Genomic DNA, 27,722 nt, shown 5'->3' with positions numbered 1-27,722 from the left:
GAGAGATGGACAGAGCTGTACAGTAGACAGAACAGTTCAGACAGACATCTGGTGCCTGCAGAACCAGATTGTAGGGAGGATTTGGGGAACATTTTGGCAGGCTTCTCCCCTTTCTGATTCGTCCATCTCTTGCAGCCTCGACTGGAATTTTCCATGGCAATGAAGATCTGTTCTCTGTGCAGTCCACCTTTATATGCCCTACCGAGGTGGGAACCTACACCCAAACTTACCAGGCCACATTAATCTGACCTATTGTCCCTGGATTCATCTTTACTGTAATGTCTTTCAGGAAAAAAAGGTGTGTATTATCTCAGAGCAAAAGTCAGGCTAGAAGTGAAGCGACAACCAGTACAATGCCTTCAAGGGTTGTGTTCATAATCAGGTCCTTTTTATTTCCTGGCAGCCAAGATACTGGTACTAGTGCTCCGCTGCCCCCATTGATTGATTTTTAATTTTTTTTTAATTGTGCAGTTGTATTAACCAGCCGTTTATGTACATGGGCCGGACGGGAGCAGTGCCGAAGCGGGTTGCCGTTTATAAACGGCACCCCCATTCCCTGCCTGTGTGTGCTCCCTGGAAGCGCGCGGCACCATGATCCAATGCCTGCTGTGTCCTCCGGACCAGGGGTGGACTGACCATTTGGAAATTCGGGCACTGCTCGAGGGCCCGGGGTCAGTAGAGGGCCCCATGAGATGCCCATAGTACCTTTTTCATAGGCTTTTTTGAGTTTGGGCAAGGTCACAGGGGCCCCATGATCCCCTATTGCCCGGGGGCCCCATGAGTTGTCAGTCCGCCCCTGCTCCGGACACAGCAGAACACCGATTGCTGTACTCTGTGTGAGGTCCCGTGTACTCTGTGTTGGCCAATCAGTGATCACTTGAATAGTAGTAAGCAAGATGTCACTTCCTGACATCATTGCTTACTACTTGTGAAATCTGTGAATGATCACAGAGATCACATGGTACAGGGCTATTCACAGCAGCCTTGTACCATGTGACAAGCTGTGACCAATCACAGCTCTCACAGTATTTCTCAATGGCTGCAAGAATGCAGCCAGAGAGAAGGAGAAATGATTGCTTTTACAGCCTTTATGGGTGTACAAGCAATCAGTGTAAAAAAAGAAAAAAAAATCTTCATCACCCCCAAGTAGTACAGTGTCACCATGGTGACACTGTACTGCTAGGGTGACAGTATGTTAAAAAATAAATAATATAAAAATGTAAAAAATGAAAAATTATAATTTTTGGTTATAAACTAATTTGGGTTTTTTTTTACTAAAAAGATAGCTGAATACATTTTGGCCAAGATTTATGATGAAAGATTATTTATTTGCAAAATTTTATAAGAAAAACACTTTTTTTTCAAAATTGTTTGGACTTTTTCATTTATATAGCAAAAAAATAAAAATCCCAGTGGTGAAAAAATGTCACCAAAATACATTTTTATATGTCTCAAAAAAAATGCTAAAAAAAATTCATATGGGTACAGTGTTGCATGACCGCGCAATTGTCATTCAAAGTGTGATAGCGCTGAAAGCTGAAAATTGGCCTGGGCAGGAAGGGGGTGAAAGTGTCCGGACTTGAAGTGGTTAAAGTGGCTGTAAACCTCAGACATGAAATACGAACAAAGCATATCCCTTTACAGTGTGTACTTGTGTCTATTAAGTGCAAGAAGTGTCATTTTTGCTGTCTCCTTCCTCTGCTACCAGCATGTATCACTTCTGACAGGTTTCCTGACACCAGGAGAAAAATGGTGACGGGGAGGGACCTCCAGTTGATTGACAGCCTCAGCTCTGTTCCTATGATCTGTGTGGAAGGGGGTGTCTTCCTTCCCTCCAATTGGCTCTCAGAGCATTCCTCACTGAACTCTGCAGAGTGTAACATCAGCTCTCCCCCTTTTTTCTGAACTCTCTGACAAGCTGTAAATTCAGCACTTTGAATAGATGTAGAGAAGAGAAGACTGCAGATAAACAGGTTCAACTTTATGTAGGTGGATTTGTTTAATCTGTGTATCACCTGAGGCCAGTCACATCACTGGGTAATGTAAGTGTTTACAACCACTTTAAATGAACCTATTACCATTTTACAACTCATTATTATGCTTTTGAGGGTCAGTCTTGATATTGGTAGATGGTGCAGACTCTCCATCGCAGAGTAGAGAGTCTGTTCGAGTTGGGCCACCATAGCAGGTACAATTGGTTGCACATATGATCCATGTATGTCATGTATGGAATGACTGTTGACACCCCAGGAATATGTACACTTGTTTATTTTACAGAGTTTTCACAACAATCACAGTTAACCTAACCAGGCGTTCAGTGTCTGTACATATTTACATGGCTGACATCCAGCAGACAGGAGCTGAACTGTCCATTGTATGTAAAAGCAGAATGGAAATCATTCGAGTCTTCCTGACAGATAGGGCTGCAGGCAGGTGTCATGTATCCTTGTGTGTAGAGAGACACGCAGAACACATTTTCTGCACACACTTGGCACACACATATGTCCATCATAGGCAGGCTCCATGTATGCAGAAAATCCACCATTGCTCTATTCTGACTCCTCTGCGGCTTTTTGTTTCTAGGTAAAATATGGGTGTGATGACGCTTGTGTGAATAAGCGCCCTTATCCGTGGCTGAGAAGTTGTTACAGGAGTAACTAGCATTTCCTGGTAATTGGATCCGCGGTAAAGTCATTTTCTTTTAGACACTGGAGTCCTCCTGGACCTCCGCTTCCCCCTCTGTCTGCCCATCGTGTGCCTCCTCTCTGGTTGCCTCTTTCACTGGCGTTTCGCAGTTTGTACTTCTAAGGACCTTGGCGCTGTGTTCCTGTGCTCGAGCACGCAGGGCAGCAATACTGTTTTCTCTTAGTTCCTCCTCAGAGATGGCAGCTGGGCGCTCGGCCTCTCTTCTTTCTTTCACCTCTGCGTTGGCTATTGCTGGTGCCTCTCGCTCTGACTGTTCGGCTGCCTCTAGAGACTTCTTGTGCATCCCTGCAAAGAATTGTTGGTATTCTGGTTTAGAAAATCGTCTGGGCATTGACAGGCCATCTTGAACTGAAAACAGCAAAGATAAAGAAGATTTTAGAGAAATGAAAAACAGAGGCTCTAACAGGCTGACCAGAGTCCAGGGAGCACAGAATGGGCCATGTGTCCCACAGAAGACAATGCAAATCCCAGAATAGTTATAGTACACATTACTGTACGCAAAAATAGAACACAATAAGAAATGAACTCTACAAAGCCAAGCCCAAGCTATGTAAAGTGCCAGGGAAGAGAAGACATGGAAGGTAGTAGGCAGGGATGGAGAGACTATAAGATTCCAAGTGAGGATGGGCAGTAGTAGATTGGGTAAGCGCATGATTATATGGAATGCAAGTGGAGGAGATGTGGGGTATATGGTGAGGACAGAACGTATAGAAATGGAAAGGGTAGAAGATGAGGATGGCTAAAGGGAGACACTGTAGGTTTAGCAAGGGTGGCAGAGGTGGAGACAGGGGTAGGAGATGCAGAGATATATAAGAAACAAGAGTTGGAGAAAGAGACTACAGACAGAAACGTCAAGGGTACCAGGTGTAACAGAAAATGATCCAGGTAGGGGAGGAGAGACTAGAAGACATTGTGAGTGCATGGGCAGAGACGGAGACACAAAGAATTCTAGAAATACCAGGAAATAGAAGAAATACCAGGTGGGGAGAGGAGCAGGAGACAGAGGTTATAGGAAGAGATATGTAAGGTACCAGTTGTGAGGAAGAGGAGACACAGAGGGTACAGGTGAAGGCACATAGTGTGAACATGAGGTGGAGACACAGAGGGTACAGGCAGAATTATGTTGGATACCAGGTGGGACTTTTTTAATACAGGCTTGGGACAGGAGGCTGAGATATGCAAAATACCAGGTAGGGGCAGGAGGTGCAGAGACTACAGTTAGACACATAGGGAACCATGTGCAAATGGGTGAAGGACACATGAGCAATGGATAAGGTTAAGAAAATAATGTGAAGGGACTGAGGACCCAGACTGGCATTTATGGAATAGACATTGGCTTCGGGTTTGTAGCGCCAGAAGTTATTAAACAATGGTCACCGATTACTAGTGAACAATTGAAAATTTACTGGCCATGCGTGCACTTCAGTATCACCTGTCACATTTTATCCATCTCTGGGTCACTTATATTACAAGTAACGTTGAGGGGGCAGACACATATTGCATTTCCCTTGATCTGATATATGGGGCAGAACAAATCCTGTATATCAGATCATTGTAATCATGCAAAGGTTTGCAACGCTTGTCAGATGGATTCATTGTGGCAGTTAGTGGAAAAAGTGGCAAACACTTTCCTGCCACCACTGGTAAGAATTACATAAACTAAACTTTTATAGGGCTTTTGTGTTGGTGATGAGTACCTAAGACATAAAGGAGACACTCTCCCTTCTGGCTGGGGATGGGGGAAGAAGGGGGTGATTCAGGATCTAATTGTATAGAATGCATTCCTTACCCAGCAGCCAGGGGGCACAAGACTCCATGATGCCATCCTTGGCGGATTTCAAGATGGACTCTGGAAGTGGGATGGAGTGTCGCACCATGGCACCATACAGACCATATTCCGCCATCACGCTGCTTCGGCCCCAGCACTTCTCCCGCTTCCTCCATTTAGCACGTCTGTTCTGGAACCAAACCTGAGGGTGAAATATGGCCATTTTTAATGCTTTATAATACACACACAAACAAAAGCAAACTTTAGATATAAGATCAGACTGGGTCTTGTATATCTATCACTAGTACTGTCTATTTATACACATACCCAGTGTGCTCAAAGGGTTGAGGTTTTGTGTGATTTGCAAAAACATCATTTTGGATTTCTTAGCACAGTTTCTAAGAATCAGAAGTGCCCCTAGTAGTATACATGTAGGCTGTGTGATTGAGCTCAGAGCTAGTACAATGGAGTATTCAGTATTTTCAGCTTAAGATTGATATCGTCTTGTGATAATTCCCCAGGAGGAGGCAGTTTAGACATAACACACTCCACACTGGAGATATTTCTCCTCACTTCCTGCAAGATCCCTGAAATGGGAAGTGAGGGGTTATCTATACAGGGTTAGATCTAGGCATAATAAAACATGACAGGTTTTTGCCCACTTTCTCTTTGGACTAAAAAGTAACAATTTGCCAAGTACCATTATGTTCCTTCCCTGGTCCTCATACTTCTATGCCTAATACCTTACTATTCATGTCAAAATACCAATCATCTATGTTCACCTTAGAAACCCTCCAAAATACTACTTACAGAAAGAGAGGTGTTGCTTTCAGTTCCCCTCATAAATATATATTTATGGTGAGAATTTGTCCTCCTTTCCTTCTCCTCCATCATTTCAACACAGCAATGTGATCTAATGGCAAGTAATTACTGCAAAACATTTTTTTACAGGGAACAGCAGTGGTAATGATACTGGAACCATACTAAGAACAGCCCTAACCACTACATACATTTTAGAATGTCATATGAAGGTGTTGGATGAGGACCAACTGGGTACCCTGTAAATTGTTTCTGGTGAACCCCTAGTATAGGCCACAGAGGAAGCCACTGTATCTCTAGCGAAATGAGCAGAAATCTCTGCATCTTCTTGAGTTTGCAACACGTCTGGTTAGTTTTTACAATCCAAAGATAAGTGAGCTGTAGCTGGATCTCTCTTCTCCCATCTCTTATCAGCAAAAACAAGAAGTCTCTGAGAGAGCCTGTATGAGCTTTTTCTAATGTAACAGGAAAAAGGACAGACCATATCCAAGCAAAGTAGACAATAGTCCAACTCTGGTGAAGGCACAGGAACATTTTAGAAATTACTTTTGGAAAAGTTTAGAAATTACTTTTGGATGAAACCTAACTAACCATTTTAAGACCTCGTTATCTTCAAACGAGGGACTTCTTTTCTGGAGGCCGGATCTTCAAAGAGGTCTTAAAAAGTGGTCAACAGCAGAGTTGAGGTCCCGCTGAGTTCTATCAAGGGATGAAACTGCTAAAATTTGGACCTTGATAATATTATCCACAGTGCTTTTCAAGAAATCCAGAAACATTCTGTGATCGCTTTAGATGGAAATAACATTAGATTTTTTGGTTCAGGAGAGACTATATAGCTTCCGTAGATAGTCTAATTTCATCCCTGTCCAAACAGGATGTCTATGTGATAACTCTTATGCAACTCATTAAAGATAATCCACCTGGTTGAGATGACAAACTCTTCTTTGCAAGAGAAAGTCCTTTGATAATATTAGAGGAAATTCTGAGGCCAATCTGCAGAACAGGGGACACCAAGGCATGCAAAGCCAATGCAAGAAGATGCTAATTACTGAAGATTGAGAGGGAATGGTAGAAATACATAGACAAATTTAAAATCCAATGGGATTATAGAGACCAGTAGCAAGAAAATAAGTGTAACAGTTTGGTGTTAGAGCAAGTGATTAATGCTCCCGTTTTTTCTGAAGATCTCTCTCAAGGCAAGACTGTTGATGGACCATTTATTGCAATTGTGACATATTCTATGGTGGCCATGCAATAGAGTTCAGGAACACAAACTGCAAAAGATTCTGACGATGTCTCTTTGACCAGGCCAGAATGAAAGTAACCTGCCAAAGAAGACTGTCATTTTCTGTCCTCCTTGATCAAGAATTTGGCTTCAGTGGTATTATCCAGTTATGGTTTGCCCTGCACCACCTCCACAAAACTCTTGAAATCTCAGGAAATTCCAAAAAGTACAAAACTGATCAGGAACATGAAGGCAACCATATTAGGTAAGCTATTCCCAAATATACCCTCTTCTAGGGGCAGAGGAAACATTTGGAATATCTTTTATGACAGATATTTTTGTGGTAAATTGTGTTCGCTGCTCCTTCTTGAAATCTTGGATCTCTGGATTAGGAGTTAACGTAGGCAGGGACCTAGTAAAGTAGTATCTTTATAAGTTTAGAATAAACCCTTAGGTAGTATTGAGGGGAAACTTAGAAATAATGAGAGCTGGAGCTCCTAGATTGCCTGGAGCATTGTCTGTGATGTCTAGGTGTATGGGTCAGGGGCATGAACATGGTAATAATGGTCCTGGTGTCCTGATCCTTAGATTTCCTAGTGAGGTTTCTACCCCTTGAAGTCCTGCATAATGAACATTGGTGATATACAGGTACTTTATACCACTTAGCAAACCTTACACAGAGAAGATATTCGAACAATGAGCAAATTTATGGGTGAAGGCGAGCTTTCAAGCGAGGCAGCACAGATAAGGGAACATGGAAAGCAAGACTTCTATAATCTTGCTCGAAGGCTTTTCTGTGGGTCAAAAATGGAGGCAGACCTATGGCGTGCTGACATGATGGAGGACCAGAAAAAGAGCTGTGGTTGATAACCTTGTCAGGAAGGAAACATGGAGGCCACCATTGCTGACATGGCTTTTTGAAAAATTGTCAGCTCTTTAGGGATTATGATGTCAAAATCCACCTTTTCTGTGTGAGAAACTAGAACTACATAGCCCAGTGAGAACTAAACTGTCTGTGGGACACACAAGTATGGAAATGACACCACGCACATATGTATGTGTGTGTGTATATATATGTATGTATGTATATATATATATATATATATATATATATATATATATGTGCGTGCTGTCATTTCCATACTTACACTATATTGCCAAAAGTATTGGCACTCCTGCCTATACACGCACATGAACTTTAAAGGCATCCCAGTCTTAGTCCATAGGGTTCAGTATTGAGTTGACCCACCCTTTGCAGCTATAACAGCTTCAATTCTTCTGAGAAGGCTGTTCACAAGGTTTAGGAGTGTGTCTATAGTAGTGTTTTGACCATTCTTCCAGAATCGCATTTGTGAGTTTAGCCACTGATGTCGGACGAGAAGGCCTGGATCGCAGTCTCCACTCTAATCCATCCCAAAGGTGTTCTATGGGGTTGAGGCCAGGACTCTGTGTAGGCCAGTCAAGTTCCTCCACTCCAAACTCGCTCATGCATGTCTTTATGGACCTTGCTTTATGTACTGGTGCGCAGTCATGTTGGAACAGGAAGAGGCCATCCCCAAACTGTTCCCACAAAGTTGGGAGCGTGAAATTGTCCAAAATGTCCTGGTATGCCAATGCCTTAAGCATTCTCTTCACTGAAACCAAGGGGCCAAGTCCAACTTCTGAAAAACAACTCTGCTCCATAATCCCCCTCCACCAAACTTTACACTTGGCACAATGCAGTCAGGCAAGTACTGTTCTGTTAACCGCCAAACCCAGACACATCCATTGGATTGCCAGACAGAGAAGTGTGATTGGTCACTCCAGAGAGCACGTCTCCACTACTCTAGAGTCCAGTGGCAGCATATTTTACACCACTGCATCCAACGCTTTGCATTGCACTTGGTGTAAAGTTTGCATGTGGCTGCTCGGCCATGGAAATCCATTCCATGAAGCTCTCTATGTACTCTCTTTGTGATAATCTGAAGGCCACACGAAGTTTGGAGGTCTATAGCTATTGACTCTGCAGACAGTTGGCAACTTCTGCGCACTGTGTGCTTCAGCATGCGCTGACCCCGCTCTGTCATTTTATGTGGCCTACCACTTGGTGGCTGAGTTGCTGTTGTTTCCAGTTGCTTCCACTTTTTATAATACCACTAACAGTTGAGCGTGGAATATTTAGTAGCCAGGAAATGTCACGGATGGACTTATTGCACAGGTGGCCACCTATCACGGGACCACGCTTGGAGTCACTGAGCTCCTGAGAGCAACCCATTCTTTCACAAATGTTTGTAGAAGCAGTCTGCATGCCTAGGGGCTTGATTGTATACACCTGTGGCCATGGAGGTGATTGGAACACTTGAATCCAATGCTTTGGAGGGCGGACCCAATACATTTGGCAATGTAGTGCATGTATTTATATATACCGGTGTGTGTGTGTGTGTATATATATATATATATATATATATATATATATATATATAATAAAAACAAGGTCTCCATGGCCTTAAACCCAGGTGTCACCCACTTACTCTTGGAGGGTCACTTTTCCTGGTGGTATTATTTTGATTTTTAGGCGATGCTGATAACTGATTGAAAAGTCACTTAATCTCAAGTTGAATCAATGCTGCGGAATTATCTGGGGAAATTAAATGCTCTGAGCTGCGGAGCCGCATTGACCCATCCTAATTAATATCTGCAGCCAGCAAAATACTTCCTCCCATTGAACTAATTACTGGGGGAAGGGGAGGGGCTGGGCCCTCGGAGGACGCCACTCGTCATCAGGTCATTAGCACATTAACGAGATGTGCCGATATTTCCTTCACTGACAATAAGAGCTCCAATCGGCTGTGCAGGAAATGAAAATTATGCCAGTTATTACACTGAACTACAATCTCTCCTTGTGATGAGCCATTGATAATATAAACGTTTTCTATAATGACCCGCTGTCATTCCACTTGACCAGCTCCTAAGTATATTGATTTTCCATTGTACAGCTAATCATGCTGTAAACCATTTTCCGATCGCTTGTACAAAACTTACAGTCCTTCCAGGGATTCCACCTTAACTACACCACTGATATCACCTCTAACTATATGACTATTTAAATGTATGTAGAATCATTCTATACCTTCCCAGTATTACATATTCCACTCACTGTATATTCTGTACATTGCTTCCTATATCTCGCCTATACCCCATATCACCTCCATTCTTTATTCTGTATTGTCCTTCTAATGCATTTCATTTACTGCACTTCCCCTTCGTTATATACAGTGGATATAAAAAGTCTTCACACCTCTGTTAAAATGTCAGGTTTCTGTGATGTAAAAACATGAGACCAAAGATAAATTAATTAATTTTAGAACTTTTTCCACCTTTAATGTGACCTATAAACTGTACAACTCAATTGAAAAACAAACTGAAATCTTTTAGGGAGGTGGTGGGGGTAAACATAAAAAACTAAAATAATATGGTTGCATAAGTGTGCACACCCTCATATAACTGGGGATGTATCTGTGTTCAGAATTAAGCAATCACATTCAAAATCATGTTAAATAGGAGTCAGTACACACCTGCCATCATTTGAAGTGCCTCTGATTAACCCCAAATAAAGTTAATCTGTTCTAGTACGTCTTTCCTGACATTTTCTTAGTCGCATCCTACAGCAAAAGCCATGGTCCGTAGAGAGCTTCCAAAGCATCAGAGGGATCTCATTGTTAAAAGATATCAATCAGGAGAAGGGTACAAAAGAATTTCCAAGGCATTAGATATACCAAGGAACACAGTGAAGACAGTCATCATCAAGTGGAGAAAATGAGGAGCAACAGTGACATTACCAAGAACTGTACGTCCCTCCAAAATTGATGAGAAGACGAGAAGAAAACTGGTCTGGGAGGCTGCCAAGAGGCCTACAGCAACATTAAAGGAGATGCAGGAATATTTGGCAAGTACTGGCTGTGTGGTCCATGTGCCAACAATCTCCCGTTTTCTTCATATGTCTGGGCTATGGGGTAGAGTGGCAAGATGGAAGCCTTTTCTTATGAAGAAAAACATCCAAGCCTGACTAAATTTTGCAAAAACACATCTGAAGTCTTGCAAAAGCATGTGGGAAACTGTGTTATGGTCTGATGAAACCAAGGTTGAACATTTTGGCCATAATTCCAAAAGATATGTTTTGTGGAAAAACAACACTGCACATCATCAAAAGAATACCATACCCACCGTGAAGCATGGTGGTGGCAGAATCATGCTTTGGGGCAGTTTTTCATCAGCTGGAACTGGGGCCTTAGTCAAAGTGTTGGGAATTATGAACCATTCCAAATACCAGTCAATATTGGAACAAAACCTTCAGGCTGCTGCTAGAGAGCTGAACATGAAGATGAACTTCGTCTTTCAGCATGATAACGACCCAAAGCATACATCCAAATCAACAAAGGAATGGCTTCACCAGAAGAAGATGAAAGTTTTGGAATGACCCAGCCAGAGCCCAGACCTGAATCCGATCAAAAAACCTGTTGGGTGATCTGAAGAAGGGTGTGCACAGGAGAAGAGTGAGCAAATATTGCCAAGTCAATATGTGCCATGCTGATAGACTTGTACCCCAAACGTCCGAGTGCTGAAATATAATCAAAAGGTGCTTCAACAAAGTATTAGTGTAAGGGTGTGCACACTTATGCAACCATATTATTTTAGTTTTTTATTTTTACTTCCCTCCACCTAAATGATTTCAATTTGTTGTTCAACTGAGTTGTACAGTTTATCGGTCATATTAAAGGTGGAAAAAGTTCTGAAAATATTTATCTTTCTCTCATTTTTTTACATCACAGAAACATGACATTTTAACAGGGGTGTGTAGACTTTTTATATCCACTGTATTCTGTACAGTACTATCTATACCCCTCGTACCTCAAATCACCTCCATTATATATTCTGTACAGTTCTTCCTATACCTCCCCTGTGCCACGTATCACCACCATTATATATTCTGTACAGATCTTTCGGTATCTACCCTGAATTCCTAGTCGACTTATGTAAAATTCTCCCTATACCCTCGTGCACTCCATATATTATATATTCTAATAGTCCATCTCGTACATCCCCTGTACCTTGTATCGACTCCATTATATATTATGTACAGAATATATAATGGAAGTGAAATGGGGTAGAGGGGAGGTATTGAATGGAATGGACTGTACAGAATATGTAACAGAGATGTTCTTCATAAAAAGATTTTTAAATACACCTACTAATTATCTGTATGTCAGATTGTGCAATAAACATATATACAGAATAACTAAAAAGATCAATGAATGAAAATGAGAATGTGTTATACAGTAAGACACCCATGTGAAAAGCCTCAGCCATAAGCTGCCTGGACCTAGTATGTTGAAATGAAGTTAGTCTCAGCCTCAAAACAATACTGGTGATTTTTAACACTGTTACAGGTGGACCTTGGAGATGGGTGATTTTATGGAGAGAAGTGGTGGTCCTCTTTGCTAAGGATATGTTACCTGTATCCGATCTTCTGGCAGTTCTGTCTTCATTGCCAGCATCTCCCTGGCATACACATCAGGATAATGGGCCTCGTTGAAGGCTTTCTCCAGTTCCTCCAGCTGGTACGAGGTGAAGATTGTCCTGGGAAGGTGTCACATATTGTTAGGATGACTCTAAACTAGCATTCCCACTTCCTGTACCCACTGTATACCAATAACAACTGATTAAACAAGTCTTCCAGGGGCTGCAGCCTAGGGGACATTCCAGAACCCAAATGTATGGCCAACCCAACCAAAGGACACTGATGCTAGTTCTTTTTTGAGACTCCATGGAAATAATGGAGACATTTAGTTCACACTGGGGATTTTCTAGTTCCATTATGAGTGTTGTACTATACTGTCATGAAGCAGAACTCACACTTTATAGACATATACAGAGCAAAGCCTTCCCGTCCCAGCAAGGGGAGAGAAGAAATGGCTTCAGCAGGCAAACAGGTGCTCACATCTATGCAGCTGGTCTAAAATATTGTTACCCTCTTGTTTTATTGTGGCTTGGACTAGAGTGCAAATGGATGCAAACGTAGTCAAAATGGGTGTGGGTGTCCCAGAGATCCTTTCACCATTCCCAGCATGCACTATGGCCCAATCTGTGCCTAGTCTAGAACCATTAATGATGAATGTATGATACTTTAAAGATTAACATTCACTAATATTGCTAGACAGAGAAATGTGAGGAGTAATAGAATATTCACCCTCTTCCCAGACTGAAGGTAGATGAACGAAGGGATGGATGGATGAATGGATGGACAGTCGGATGGATGGAACGTTGGGTACCTGTGCCTCCTCTTCTTCCGTTTCTTGTTTTGGTTGAGGGATTTGTTCAGCTTTCTGTCAGTGGATGAGATCTCCTCAGAGTCTGTAGAGAAACATAAAATGTCCATTAGACATTCCATGTGAAATGCAGCATATACTGTACACAATTTGCAAATCATGATAAGAAATTATGCTTTGTTTTCTCTCACTGTTAGGTTACAGTGGGTACAGTCACCATGTTGTGTCATACTGTCAAAAGTAAAATTACCATAGGCAGACCACAAGCTTTATGTATCAAAACACCTGAAGATCATTCACATCCAACCAGCACTGGAAAGACAAAAGGGACAACCTTTTTGGCTGCCACTGGGAAGAACAGTCTCTCTTTTTTAGACTTTTTTTTTCCAGACACTACATGTAAATCACTATGTCATTATCTAAATAGCCTCAATATGGCCCTATTCTTGCAAGGGACTTACACTGCCATAAATGGATGAAAAACTACCAGGAAACTGCAATACAGATAGCTGAACCCAACTCTCTGGAACACCTACAAGAGTGAGTGAATGGAGGTAGGGGAGGAGTAAGGGATTGATGGACAGGATGGAGAGATAGACCAACACAGAAAAGGAGGGAGATAAAGATGGATGAGTAGACAACATGGTTAGACAGGCAGAGGGAGGGATGTACAGTCATGGCCAAAAATATTGGCACCCCTGCATTAATGTCAGATAATTCACCACTTCGCCCAGGAAATTGTTGCAATTACAAATGTTTAGGCATTCTCATTTTTATTTCACTTGTTTGTATTGGTATCACATAAAAGTGGAGAAACAAAAAGCCAAATCTAGCATATTCCACGCAAAATCCCCAAAATGGACTGGACAAAATTATTGGCACCTTCTTAAAATTATAAGAAATAGTTATATTCCAAGTTTGTGATGCTCCTGTAATTTGTAGTTAAACTCATCAATTAACAGATTCTGTTCCTGTGTCCACTGTGCGCAACATTGTCAAGAATTTACAGCCCATGGCACTGTAGCTAATTTCCCTGGACAGGGATGAAAGAGAAAAACTTGATCAAAGATTGCAACAAAGGATTGTTCAAATGGTGGATAAAGAACCTCAATCAACTTCCAGACAAATTCAAGCTGATCTTCTGGCACCGGGTACAATTGTTTCAGCTCTATACGTTGTCATCTTAATGAAAAAGGGATGCTATGGTAGGAGACCCAGGAGAACTTCACTGCAGACACAGAAACATAAAAGAATTCAGATTGGAGTTTACCAAAACTATCCTTTTGGGAGAATGTGCTATGGACAGACGAAACAAAATCACAGCTTTTTGATAAAGCCCATCATTCTACTGTTTTCACAAAAAGAAATGAGGCCTTTAAAGTAAAGAGTACAGTCCCTACAGTCAAACATGGTGGAGGTTCACTGATGTTTTGGGGTTGCTTTGGAACTGGATGTCTTGACCGTGTGCATGGCATTATGAAATCTGAAGACTTCCAAAGAATTCTGGGGTGTCGGGCCCAGTGTCAGACAAAGGGATGGAGCGTACTGAACTGGCAAGCAATGAGTCCAGAACTCAATCCCATAGAGCACCTGTGGAGACATCTCAAAACATCAATTGGGAAAAGGAAACCTTCCAGTCTGAGACCTGGAGCAGTTGAGGAAAGAAGAGTGCTCCAAAATTCCAGTAGAGAGATGTAAGAAACTCATTGATGGTTACAGGAAGGGATTAATTTCAGTTATTATTTCCAAAGGGTGTGCTACCAAATATTAAATTGAGGGTGCCGATGATTTTGTCCAGTCCATTTTTGGTGTTTTGCATGAAATGTGTCAGATTTGGCTTTTTGTTTCTCCACAGTTTTGTGTCATACCAATACAAACAAAAATAAACACGAGAATGCCTAAACATTTATATAATTGCATCAATTTTCTGGGCAAAGTGGTGCATAATCTGACAGAAATGCAGGGGTGCCAATATTTTTGGCCATGACTGTCGGATTGACTGTATGGATTGTCGCAGGAACAAACTGGGTGGACATATGGATGGGCAAAAAATGGGATGGTTGGATGGATGAAATAGATGAACAGAGAGAGCGTTTTATAAAAGAAAGGATAGCATCAACAGTTGGACAGAGGGACAAGATGGATGGATAGATGAATGAGCAGAGGAAAGGCGGGACTGGGTAGATGAAAGAACAAAGGGATGGGAAGGGTGGATTGATAGATAGGCAGAGAAAGGGAGAGCTTGATGGAGGAGCATGATGGGTAGATAGCTGGACAAGATGGATGACTAAATAGATGAATGGAGGAAGATAAGTGAATAGATGAGAGGGATTAAGGCAAGGGAAGGTTGGTTGGATAGATAGATGGACAGCGAGACTGGATAGGTTAATAGATGGACAGGCAGAGCAAGGGAAGGGTGGACATACAAATGGGCAGAGAAAGGAGGGATTGGGTAAATGGATGGATGGAGGGTAGGAATGGGTGGACAAATGGATAGGCAGGGATGGATGGACAGACCGACAAATGGATCGGATGGGTGGATAGATGGAATGGAGGAGAAAGGGAGGGTTGGTAGGGTAGATGAACAAATCAAAATCTTTGCTTTACTGCTACTATGTCAGCTGTGAAGGAAATAGCACACAGAGTTCTGCATGCAGGTTGTGAGTAAACATAAACCATCCATGGAGATAAGGAATGGGAAGATGCTGAATTCCCAGCTGTTCTTCATACTTTTTTCCTTCCACGCAAGAATAAAGCAAATTAATGATAATTTTGACTGTTTATCGCAGTTCATTTGCTGTTTTATATCATCCCCGGAGACTCCAAGGGTGGCTTCACTATGCCAGAGGAGCCAAAGAGACTGTCCCCAAGATAATGGCCACAGTTCAATGGTAGAGCTAGACTGCTGCCAGAGCTTAGAGGTGGCTAAATGTGTGGGAATCTAGACAGCAGGGAAATATCAGCTTTCAGTGAACTGTGCCACTAAATAATTCCCAGCAGCCTGACAACATACAGTTGTGTTCAAAATAATAGCAGTCAGACATCACTAACCTGATCCATCACTGTTTTTGGTAGAAATGATATTTCTGCATGGCAAATAATTTACTAGCAGGTGTAGTAGAGTAATATAAGTCCAACAGACCCAACAGTCATGACATGCATGCTGCTGATTCTGTGTCATTGAATCACTAATTGAAAGGGGCATGTTCAAAATAATAGCAGTGTGGAGTTCTATTAGTGAGGTCATTCATTCTTTGAAAAACAGGTGGCAATTATTGCCCTTATTTAAGGAAGGAAGGCAGCAAATGTTGTACATGCTGGTTACAGTGCATTTCTCTCTGAAATTCTGAGGAAAATGGGTCGTTCCAGACATTGTTCAGAAGAACAGCTTACCTTGATTAAAAAGTTGATTGGAGAGGGGAAAACATATAGCATAGATATATATATATATATTTATGGTCTGGTCCCAGTTTCTTGGTGTAGCTACATACACAACATTGCCAAAAGTATTGGGAAACCCCTTCAAATCATTGGATTCAGGTGTTCCAATCCCCTCCATGGCCAGAGGTGTATAAAAGCAAGCACTTAGGCACGCAGACTGCTTCTACAAACATTTGTGAAAGAATGGGTCACCCTCAGGAGCTCAGTGAATGCAAGCGTGGTACCGTGATAGGTTGCCACCTGTGCAATAAGTCCATCCGTGACATTTCCTGGCTACTAAATATTCCACGCTCAACTGTTAATGGGATTATAACAAAGTGGAAGCAACTGGGAACAACAGCAACTCAGCCACCAAGTGGTAGACCACGTAAAATGACAGAGCGGGGGTTAGCTCATGTTGAAGCGCACAGTGCGCAGAAGTCACCAACTGTCTGCAGAGTCAATAGCTAAAGACCTCCAAACTCGGTGTGGCCTTCAGATTAGCACAGCAACAGTGCATAGAGAGCTTCATGGAATGGGTTTCCATGGCTGAGGAGCTGCATCCAAGCCTTACATCACCAAGTGCAATGCAAAGCGTTGGATGCCGTGGTGTAAAGCACACCGCCACTGGGCTCTAGAGCAGTGGAGACGTTCTCTGGAGTGACCAATCACGCTTCTCTTTCTGGCAATCTGATGGACGTGTCTGGGTTTGGCGGTTGCCAGGAGAACGGTACTTGCCTGACTGCATTGTGCCAAGTGTAAAGTTTGGTGGAGGGGGGATTATGGTGTGGGGTTGGTTTTCAGGGGTTGGGCTTGGCCCTCTACTTCCAGTGAAGGGAACTCTTAAGATTTCAGCATACCGAGACATTTTGGACAATTTCATGTTCCCAACTTTATGGGAAGAGTTTGGGGATGGCCTCTTCCTGTTCCAGCATGACTGCGCACCAGTGCACAAAGCAAGGTCCATAAAGACATGGATGATTGAGTTTGGGGTGGAGGAATTTGACCGGCCTGCACCTCAACCCGATAGAACACCATTGGGATGAATTAGAGTAGAGACTGCGAGCCAGGCCTTCTCAACCAACATCAGTGCCTGACCTGACAAATGTGCTTCTGGAAGAACGGTCAAACCTTCCCATAGACACCCTCCTAAACCTTGTGGACGGCCTTCCCAGAAGAGTTGAAGCTGTTATAGCTGCAAAGGGCGGGGCCAACTCAATATTGAACCCTATGGACCAAGACTGGGATGCCAGTAAAGTTCATGTGCGTGTAAAGGCCAACGGCCCAATACTTTTGGCAATATAGTGTATTTCACCAATCAGACAATGATCACACTGGGACCAGCAGTCGGTAACAGTGCTCATTCGATGCTATCTGCTTCCTCTTCCGATCGGTAATCACAGGGTTCAGCAGACTGATGTCTTCCAACATTGACTTCTCTTTCAGTACTTCAATTTCATATGACTAAAAGACAAAGAATGTAAAAGGAAGCTGGTGCTGGAACAAATACATTTGTCCCTATTGTCGAGGGGTCACTTGATTGTATTTGTCCTCCAGGATAAAGGTTCTCATTTCTTCCGTGCTTTATAGCATCCAACCTCTGATCCATGCTGTGCTCTCTGGCATCCCACCTACACAAGATGTTGTGCTCTCCGGTATCCTACCTCCGCTCCATGTTGCGCTCTCTGACTTCCCTCAGCATACAGAGTCCACTAGTACCTGGAGTGGTTAGTGGAGCATTCACTTGGCATCAAGTTAGAACTTCCCTCTTCTCTGATCTGGCTAAGCATATACTCTTGATAGATGAAATTTTGGAAGTCCATAAATTTTTATGTGATTTATGTTTCCCTCATTCAACAAAAAAAGAACCTACAATTATATCTAATGAGAAAACCAAGTAAAGAATGAAATATTAGCATTTCTGTGGTGATGCTGTTTGAAAAAAAAATTTTTTTTACAAATATATTTTTGGCAGTCTTCATTAGTGATATAATTGCAAACTTTATGTATGACATTCCTACATGAAAAGCAAATGTAACCTGACTTGTGTAGGAGAGCTCAATTGATCATTAAAGTGGGACTCTAGACAAAATATAAATGACCATATACTGTATATGATGCAGTTTGTCAGTACTCAGTAGTATTTATTAACACAGCAGTCTCCCAATTTTCTGAGTCCACCTGCAACATAGTTGTATTACCTATTAATCCTGCCAGTAAATCGGTTATTTTTTTTAACTTCACTTAACAGACCAAGCTGTCCAGCTAATGTGGCAGTTAGACAGTTTAGACAAACCATTTCACACTGACAGGGGTGTTTTACAAAAGTCAGCTTTTATTCATACATTTTTATATGATTTACTGCAAATGTGCATTTTCATTAGTGAATCATCCTCACAGATTCTGTTTCTCTGCCACCCTGGGGTCTTCCTGTCTAGTTCAGATTGAACCAGTAAAATATCTGAGATAGAACAGCTAAAACGCAGGGGAGGACTGCATGAAAAACAGGAATCCACCCAGGGGCAGACTGACCATTTGGAAACTCGGGCACTGCCCGAGGGCCTGGGGTCAGTAGGGGGCCCCATGAGATGCCTCTGGTACCTTTTTCATAGGCTTTTTTGAGTTTGGGCAAGGACACAGGGGCCCCATGATCCCCTATTGCCCAGGGGCCCCATGAGTTGTCAGTCCACCTCTGAATCCACCTGTAGGGTAACTGCTGTAATACAGAATGGATATAATAGAATGCAGCTGATAAATTAATCTGTCATAATCTCCATCATTGTCTAACCCCAGCAAAATAGAAGTCATCCCCAATTCAATTTTAAGTCACATGACTGTATAATGATCCACAACTCAATCTGATGTCACATGACTATTAAAATACCCCCAAGAACTCAACACACCCAACTCAATCTGATGTCACATGACTATGGAATGACCCACAACTTAGTTTGATGTTTCATAGCTATTGAATTACCCCCAACCCAATCCCCCACCCCATGCAATCTGATTTTATATGACTATGGAATGACACCAAAATACCCGCACCTCAAAACCAATCTGATGTCTACGAGAGAAACCACCACCCCTACCATTCCAAGAGACTGACAATCACCCCCATCATTCCTGAAGACTGAATAAGAGGGAGAGATGGACAACCAACCACATCATTTTCTGTAAACTAATGCAGGCCATACATGAGTCGAATTGCAAAAGAATTTTCTTTTGAAAAACGTAACTAAAATTTTCTTTCGATTTTCGCACTATTAGTGAGCCGCAGCATCGTCCACTTTTTGTGCGGCAATTGAGTGATTGGGCATGTTGAAAATTTCTAATCATTGATGGGAGAATCATGCAAGAAATGTAATCAAAAAAGAAATGAGCATGAGCTGTGACCGAGAAAGAAAAGAAGATTCCAAGCCACAAAAAAATTCTGTAGCAACATGAGGTGAAATTGAAGGTACGCCAGGAATGCATGCATTGAGAAATAATGAGAGAGACCACCACCCTCATCATCTCTGTTGAGTAAGAAAGAGAGACCACAATCTTCATCATTCCTGAAGAGTAAGAGAGGCTGATGATCATCCCCTTTATCCCTACTGACTGAGAGAGGAAGAGAAACTGTCACTCCCAGAAAAATCACAGAAACAGAGAATCCCTTTGTCATCCCAGGAAACTGTCAAACAGACCACCACCCCATCATCTCTGGAAGCTGGATGAGAAAGAGATAACCCTCATCTTCACTGAAGAGGGCTCACTGCCCAATATGACAGACCATCAGTTGCATTATCCTTGGAGACTAAGAGATCCTTATCCACATCCTGATAGAAACCACCACCACCCCCATCATCCCAGGAAAGTTAGTTAGTTAGAGATCCATACTCCCATAAACCAAATGGATGAAATAAAGATGATCACCACCATTATTCAAAGAGACGGAATCAATGTCACCCCATCATCCTAGGCAACTGAATGGTACTATCATCCCCATCATTCCTGGAAAGGGATTACGACTATCCTAGCCTTTATCCCAGGAGAATTAGAGACAATCTCTCCCATAATCTCTGAAGACAGAAAGAGAAGAAAAGAGAGATACCATCATCCTCACTTTTCTAAGAAACTGAACCCTATCACCCCCATCGTCTCTGGAGACCAGTTCAGACTATCGAGTCCGTAATCCCAGGAGACTTAATTATACTGTAAACTCAATCATGCAAGGAGGCTTAATCACACTATCATTCCCATCATCCGAATTAGATTATCACCCCGTCATCTCAGAAGACTGTATCACTACCATCATCCCAGAAGACTGAATTAAACTCTCATGTCCATCATCCCAAAAGACCTAAGGCTCATTCATATTTGTGCATTGGGGCAGTGTGTGCAAGAACCTGCATGTTAGCATGTGTTGCCACAAGGTACAATTACGCATCTGTTCTATGTGCAATATGTTGCCTTTACGTCATTGTCAATGTCACCCTAAAACACTGTACAGTAGAGTGCAATGCATGATGCACCACAGCACAAAACAATGTGCACACCTTGCATTGTGGTTCGCTGCATTGAATGAGTTCAATGCATTTCAGGGGTCCAACCCCTCCTCTTCGCACCTTCATCAGGGCTTGATTCAAAACAATGTAATTTGACTAGAAATTAACTGGCCTTTTAATATTTTTTTTTCCATAGCGATTGCAAGCACAGATGTTATCTGCAGCTGGTTTAGGTATGTTTTGGATCAATCCCCGATGGAGAAAGTATTTTTGGACCCCCGAAATGTATTGGTTATTCTTTGGACTGTCCCCCTAACCTTTATGAGAAAAAGGTTGTATCTGCTCTTAGCAGTGGTGTGGCTCTTCAATTTTCATTTTTGTTACATTACACTACTAGCCAAGGAGACCATGGAGATCCTTTGGGTGTAGAAGCCGCCTGCCCAGAAACCATATTATTTACATTAAAACCAATACTTTAGGATTGCAATACCAATGAGATAACCTTACAGGTCCAGTGCTATTTTTCTACTTTCCTCAGTACTGAATTGGACTACCACCCCCATCATCCTATGATACCAAATCAGACAATAACACCCATCATCTCAAAAAAACTAAATCACAATATGACCCTTATCATCCCATGAGATTAACTGAAGCTATCGCTATAATCATCCCAGGAGGCTGCATAGGACTAAGGCTATCAATGCCATCATCCCAAGAGACTAAATCAAACTATCATCTCCATCATCTCTGGAGACTGAATGGGGCTATCACCCCCACCATCCTTTGAGACTGACTCAGGCTATCACCCAAATCACCCCTGTACACTTAATCAGACTATTACTCCATCATCCAATTAGTCTGAATCAGACTATCACTACTATTATCCCTGGATACTGATTCAAACTACATCCCCATCATCTCTGGAGACCAAATAAGATTATCACTCAGCCATCCCTGGAGGCTGAATCAGAATATTACCCATATCAACCCTGTGGTCAGAGTGTCTACTGAAGCATCCTATGAGACTGAATTAGACTATCACCCTCATAATCATTGGAGAATAAATCAGACTATCACCCCCATCATCCGCGGAGACTGAATTAGACTATCCCTGCCTTTATCCCTGGAGACTGACTTAGACTTTCAGCCCAATCACCTCTAAAGACTCAATCAGCCTATTACCCCCTCATCCTGTGAGACTGAGTCAGACTATCACCCCCATCATACCTAGAGACTGAATCATACTATCATGCCCATCATCCCTAGGAAATGAATCAGAATATCCCCCCCATTACACCAGGAGGTTGAATCAGACATTCACCCCCATCAACCAATGAGACACAATCAGACTATCACTGTCATTATCCCAGAAGACTGAATAAGATTATCACCCACATCATCTCTTGGGACTGAATCAGGCTATTACTTTCATCATCATATGAGACTGAACCATACTATCACCCCATCATCCATGGAAACAAAATCAGTCTATCACCCCCATCCTTCCAGAAAAATATCACCCACATCATCCAATCAGGAAGAATCAGACTATCACCGCCATTATCCCAGGGTATTAAATAAGACTATCACCCCCATCATCTCTGAAGACTGACTCAGACCATTAACCCCATCATCCTATGACACTGCATCAGACTATCACCTCTATCATCCCCAGAGACAGAATCAGCCTATGATCCCCCATCATCCTTCGAGACTGAATTAGAACATCGACCTCATCGTACCAGGGAACTGAATCAGACTATCACCCCCATCATCCAATTTAGATTTGATCACACTATCAACCCGATAATCAATCGCAGGATACTGAATCGGACAACAACTCTCGTGCTTTTTGTAGATTCAATCAGACTATCACTCTCTTAATTTCAGGAGTCTGAATCAGGCTATAACCCCCATCATCCCTAAAGAATGAATCTATCACCCCATCATACCAGGAGACCGAATAAAATGATCACACTAATCCAGTGCGAATAAATCAGACTTTCACTCCCATCATCCTGGGCCCCTGAATCAGACTATTGCTCCCATCATTCCTGGAAATTTATTCACACTATTGTCCCCATTATCCCTGAAGACTGAGTCAGACTATCACCTCCATCATCCCTAGAAACTGAATCAGACTATCACCCTGTTCATCTTTGGCAACTGAATTAGACTATCACCCCCATTATCCCATTAGACTGAACAAAACTATCACTGCCTTCTTCCTAGGAGACTGAATATCACTGCCATCGACCCATGAGACTGAATCAGCCCATTACCATATTCATCTCTGGAAATTGAATCAGACTATCACCCCCATCATCCCTAAACACTGAATCAGACCATGACCTCCATCATCCCAGGAGACTGAATCAGATTATCACCCCCATCATCTCAGTTAGGCTATCACCCCTGTCACTCCAGGAAAGTAAAAAAGAAAATTATCCCTGGAGACTAAACACACTATCAATCATATCATCCATGGAGACTGGATCAGCCTGTTACACCCATCATAACAGGAGAATGAATCAGACAGAGGTATAGACTCCAGAGAGAGAGAGATATAATTTCCCCCGATACATATCATTAGTAGGACCTCATCTGGAATATGCAGTTCAGTTTTGGGCACCAATTCACAAAAAGAACATTGGGGAACTGGAGAAAGTACAGAGAAGGGCAACCAAACTGATAAGAGGCATGGAGGAGATCAGCTATGAGGAAAGATTAGAGGAACTGAATTTATTCTCTCTTTAGAAGAGGAGATTAAGGGGGGATATGATCTCCATGTATAATACATAAGGGGGGATATGATCTCCATGTATAATACATAGGGGGGGATATGATCACCATGTATAATACATAAGGGGGATATGATCAACATGTATAATACATAAGGGGGATATGATCTCCATGTATAATACATAAGGGGGGATATGATCTCCATGTATAATACATAAGGGGGATATGATCTCCATGTATAATACATAAGGGGGGATATGATCACCATGTATAATACATAAGGGGGGATATGATCTCCATGTATAATACATAAGGGGGGATATGATCTCCATGTATAATACATAAGGGGGATATGATCAACATGTATAATACATAAGGGGGATATGATCTCCATGTATAATACATAAGGGGGGATATGATCTCCATGTATAATACATAAGGGGGATATGATCTCCATGTATAATACATAAGGGGGGATATGATCACCATGTATAATACATAAGGGGGTATATGATCTCCATATATAATACATAAGGGGGGATATGATCACCATGTATAATACAGAAGGGGTATGTGATCTCCATGTATAATACATAAGGGGGATATGATCTCCATGTATAATACATAAGGGGGATATGATCTTCATGTATAATACATAAGGGGGGATGTGATCTCCATGTATAATACATAAGGGGGATGTGATCTCCATGTATAATACATAAGGGGGGATATGATCACCATGTATAATACATAAGGGGGGGATATGATCTCCATGTATAATACATAAGGGGGATATGATCTCCATGTATAATACATAAGGGAGGGGATATGATCTCCATGTATAATACATAAGGGGGGATGTGATCTCCATGTATAATACATAAGGGGGGATATGATCTCCATGTATAATACATAAGGGGGGATATGATCTCCATGTATAATGAATAAGGGGGATATGATCACCATGTATAATACATAAGGGGGATATGATCACCATGTATAATACATAAGGGGGGATATGATCTCCATGTATAATACATAAGGGGGGGATATGATCTCCATGTATAATACATAAGGGGGATATGATCTTCATGTATAATACATAAGGGGGGATATGATCTCCATGTATAATACATAAGGGGGATGTGATCTCCATGTATAATACATAAGGGGGGATATGATCACCATGTATAATACATAAGGGGGGGATATGATCACCATGTATAATACATAAGGGGGATATGATCACCATGTATAATAGATAAGGGAGGGGATATGATCTCCACGTATAATACATAAGGGGGGATGTGATCTCCATGTATAATACATAAGGGGGGATATGATCTCCATGTATAATGAATAAGGGGGATATGATCACCATGTATAATACATAAGGGGGGATATGATCTCCATGTATAATACATAAGGGGGGATGTGATCACCATGTATAATACATAAGGGGGGGTATGATCTCCATGTATAATACATAAAGGGGGGGATATGATCTCCATGTATAATACATAAGGGGGGGATATGATCACCATGTATAATACATAAGGGGGGATATGATCTCCATGTATAATACATAAGGGGGGATATGATCTCCATGTATAATACATAAGGGGGATATGATCTCCATGTATAATACATAAGGGGGGATATGATCTCCATGTATAAATACATAAGGGGGGATATGATCTCCATGTATAAATAAATCAGTGGTTCAGATAGTGAACTCGGTGTACAGTTATTCACCCTTCTTCACCCTTGTTCTCTACAAGGGGGCACTATGTACGTCTGGAGGAAAAGAGATTTAATCTGGAAATACAGAAAGGATTCTACACAGTAGGAGCTGTGAAAATGTGGAATAGACTCCCTCAAGAGTTGGTTCTGGCCAGCTCAGTGGATTACTATAGAAAAGGCCTGTATTATTTCCTAGATTCACATAATATAACTGGATACTAACATTTATAGGTAAAGTTGATCTAGGGAATATCCGATTGCCTCTCAGGGGATCAGAAAGGATTTCTTTTCCCCTGCAGGAGCAAATTGGATCATGGTGTGTTGGGGTTTTTTTTTGCCTTCCTCTGGATCAACTGTGGAAATAGGATTATAACTTTATTTATGGTTGAAATGGATGGACTTTAGCCTTTTTTCAGCCAAACTAACTATGTAACTATAAAAGATTATCGCCCCCTCCCCCCCAGACACTGGATCAGATTAACACCCCCATCATCCCATGAAAGTAAGGCTATCACCCAAATCATCCCATGAAACTGAATCAGATTATCACCATCATCATCCCTGGAGACTGAAGCAGACTATCACCCCCATCATCCTGGGGGACTGAATCATCCAATTAGATGTAATCAGACTAGCACATCTATCATTCCATACAAATGATTCAGAATAATACCCCCATCATCCCATGATAGGTAATTCGACTATCATCCCGATCATCTTCGGAGACTGAACAAGAATTTCACCTCCCATCATCCCTGGGGACTGAATTAATTTTCCCTATCATCCCAGAAGACAAAATCAGAATATCACCCCATCATATCAGGAGACTGAATCAAAAAATCACCCCCATCATCCCAGGCAATGAATTCTACTATCTCCCCCATCACCCCAAAGGACTAAATCAGACCATCATCCTCATTATCTGTGAAGACAGACCAGATTATCAACCCCATCATCCCAGGAGACTAAATCAGCAGATCACCCCATCATCCCTGAGAACTGCAACAGACTATTACCCCACCACTCCAGGAGACTGAATCAGACTGTCACTTCCATCATTCCATGAGACAGAATCCAACTTTCACCCCCATGATCCATGGAGATTTAACCAGAATACCACTGCCAGGAGAGTGAAGCAGACTACAAACCCTATCATCCAATGAGACTCAATATGACTACACCCCTATCATCCTCAGAGACTTAATAAGACTGTCACCCTATCATCCCTGGCGGCTGACCTAATCTACCTCCCATATCATCCTAGAAAACTAAACCAGACTATCACCCACCCCATCATCCCTGGGGACTGAATCAATCTATCACTCCCACCATCCCAGAAGACTAAATCAGACTATCACTCCCATTATCGCTGGAGACTGAATCAGACATTCACCCCATGAAACCAAATAAGATATTCACCCCCATCATCCCTAAGGACCAAATCACCCCCACCACTCAAGGAAACTTAATCAGACTATCACCCCCATCATCTCATGAGATAGAATCACACTTTCAATCCCAGGATGCACTTGAATATACAAGCAACATTAAACACTACATTGCTTGTATACCAAGGGGCACGACAGCCCAGAGAAGAAATACAAAACAGTCAAGTGAAATAACAATATCCAACAGTACAGTGCATATGGATATACCTTCGGAAATCCAAAGGTGAAGTCTGTAGATAATAAGTACACAATCATTAACCCAGACTGTTGTTGCAGGTACAGAAAACCTTAAGTTTATTTCCGGGCAGGTTAAGGGTTCATGGTATCTAACGGCAACAAGCTAGGGTAGTGTGCATCCATTTTTTTTTTTAGGTATATAGGAATGAAGAGGGGGTGTTTGGCGAAGGGGAAGGATGGGTACTGTTGGGGTAGGTGGGAGGGAAGGGGGAATTGGAAAAGAGGTCCAGCGAGGTTGTATGTGGTGCAAGGACAGGTATTGCCGTAGAGGCAGCCATGGCTGTGCATTAGCCTACGTGCATTGGGACTGATCCCAGTACAGTAAAACCACCTGGTCTGATGTTCCTCCAATTTTTCCCGAATGGCAGAGGCCAGGTGCTCCATGCTCTCTATGTCGTTCACTCTGGCGAACCATTAGAATACAAGGAATACAAGCTCTGGCTGCATTGAGCAAATGTTTGGTATTTTTTCCTAGAAAGAGGAGAGAGAGCAGATTGAGGAGGACCGCTGCAGGGTCATCAAACAGGGAAATTATTATTATTACACAGGAAATGTCTGTAAATGTATGTACAAATTGCAGAACTTGCTGCCAGAATGGACGGATACCAGGGCATTCCCAAAAAATATGAAGAAGCCTGCCTGAATGGGCTCCACAGCTCCAACACCAGTCAGACATTTGTGAGAACAGTTTGGCCATCGAGTCACAACTTTATAGGCTGTCTCCTCATACTTGCTGCACAATGAAGATTTATAGCAAATAAGAGGATCTGATTTTTCTGTGGTTTGGGAAAAGTGGTTTGTGGGTCTTTTTCCCAT

The 27,722-nt window shown here is 42.1% G+C and overlaps 1 protein-coding gene across 2 annotated transcripts in view; it reads right to left on the bottom strand.

Annotated features, from left to right (window-relative positions):
- Window positions 1-2,250: 2,250 nt before the first annotated feature.
- Window positions 2,251-27,722, bottom strand: part of VSX2 (visual system homeobox 2) — a 37,428-nt gene continuing 11,956 nt past the window's right edge. Inside the window, exons 2-5 of one of the 2 annotated variants that reach the window (XM_089658926.1) lie at window positions 12,827-12,908; window positions 12,011-12,134; window positions 4,496-4,676; window positions 2,251-3,054 (exon numbers count right to left, since the gene is read on the bottom strand). In XM_089658926.1, coding sequence (XP_089515052.1) covers window positions 2,702-3,054; window positions 4,496-4,676; window positions 12,011-12,134; window positions 12,827-12,908 — 740 coding nt within the window. In that variant the 3' untranslated portion in view covers window positions 2,251-2,701. The remainder of the gene's footprint in view (window positions 3,055-4,495; window positions 4,677-12,010; window positions 12,135-12,826; window positions 12,909-27,722) is intronic. The other variant, XM_089658927.1, reaches the window with a different exon arrangement.

Source organism: Staurois parvus, unplaced genomic scaffold, assembly GCF_062004578.1.
Source record: "Staurois parvus isolate SC_StPar_1 unplaced genomic scaffold, SC_StPar_1.0 ptg001112l, whole genome shotgun sequence".
In the NCBI taxonomy this organism is placed as follows: domain Eukaryota; kingdom Metazoa; phylum Chordata; class Amphibia; order Anura; family Ranidae; genus Staurois; species Staurois parvus.
Note: the sequence above shows the minus strand (reverse complement) of the source record. Positions and strands in the feature narration are given on the sequence as shown.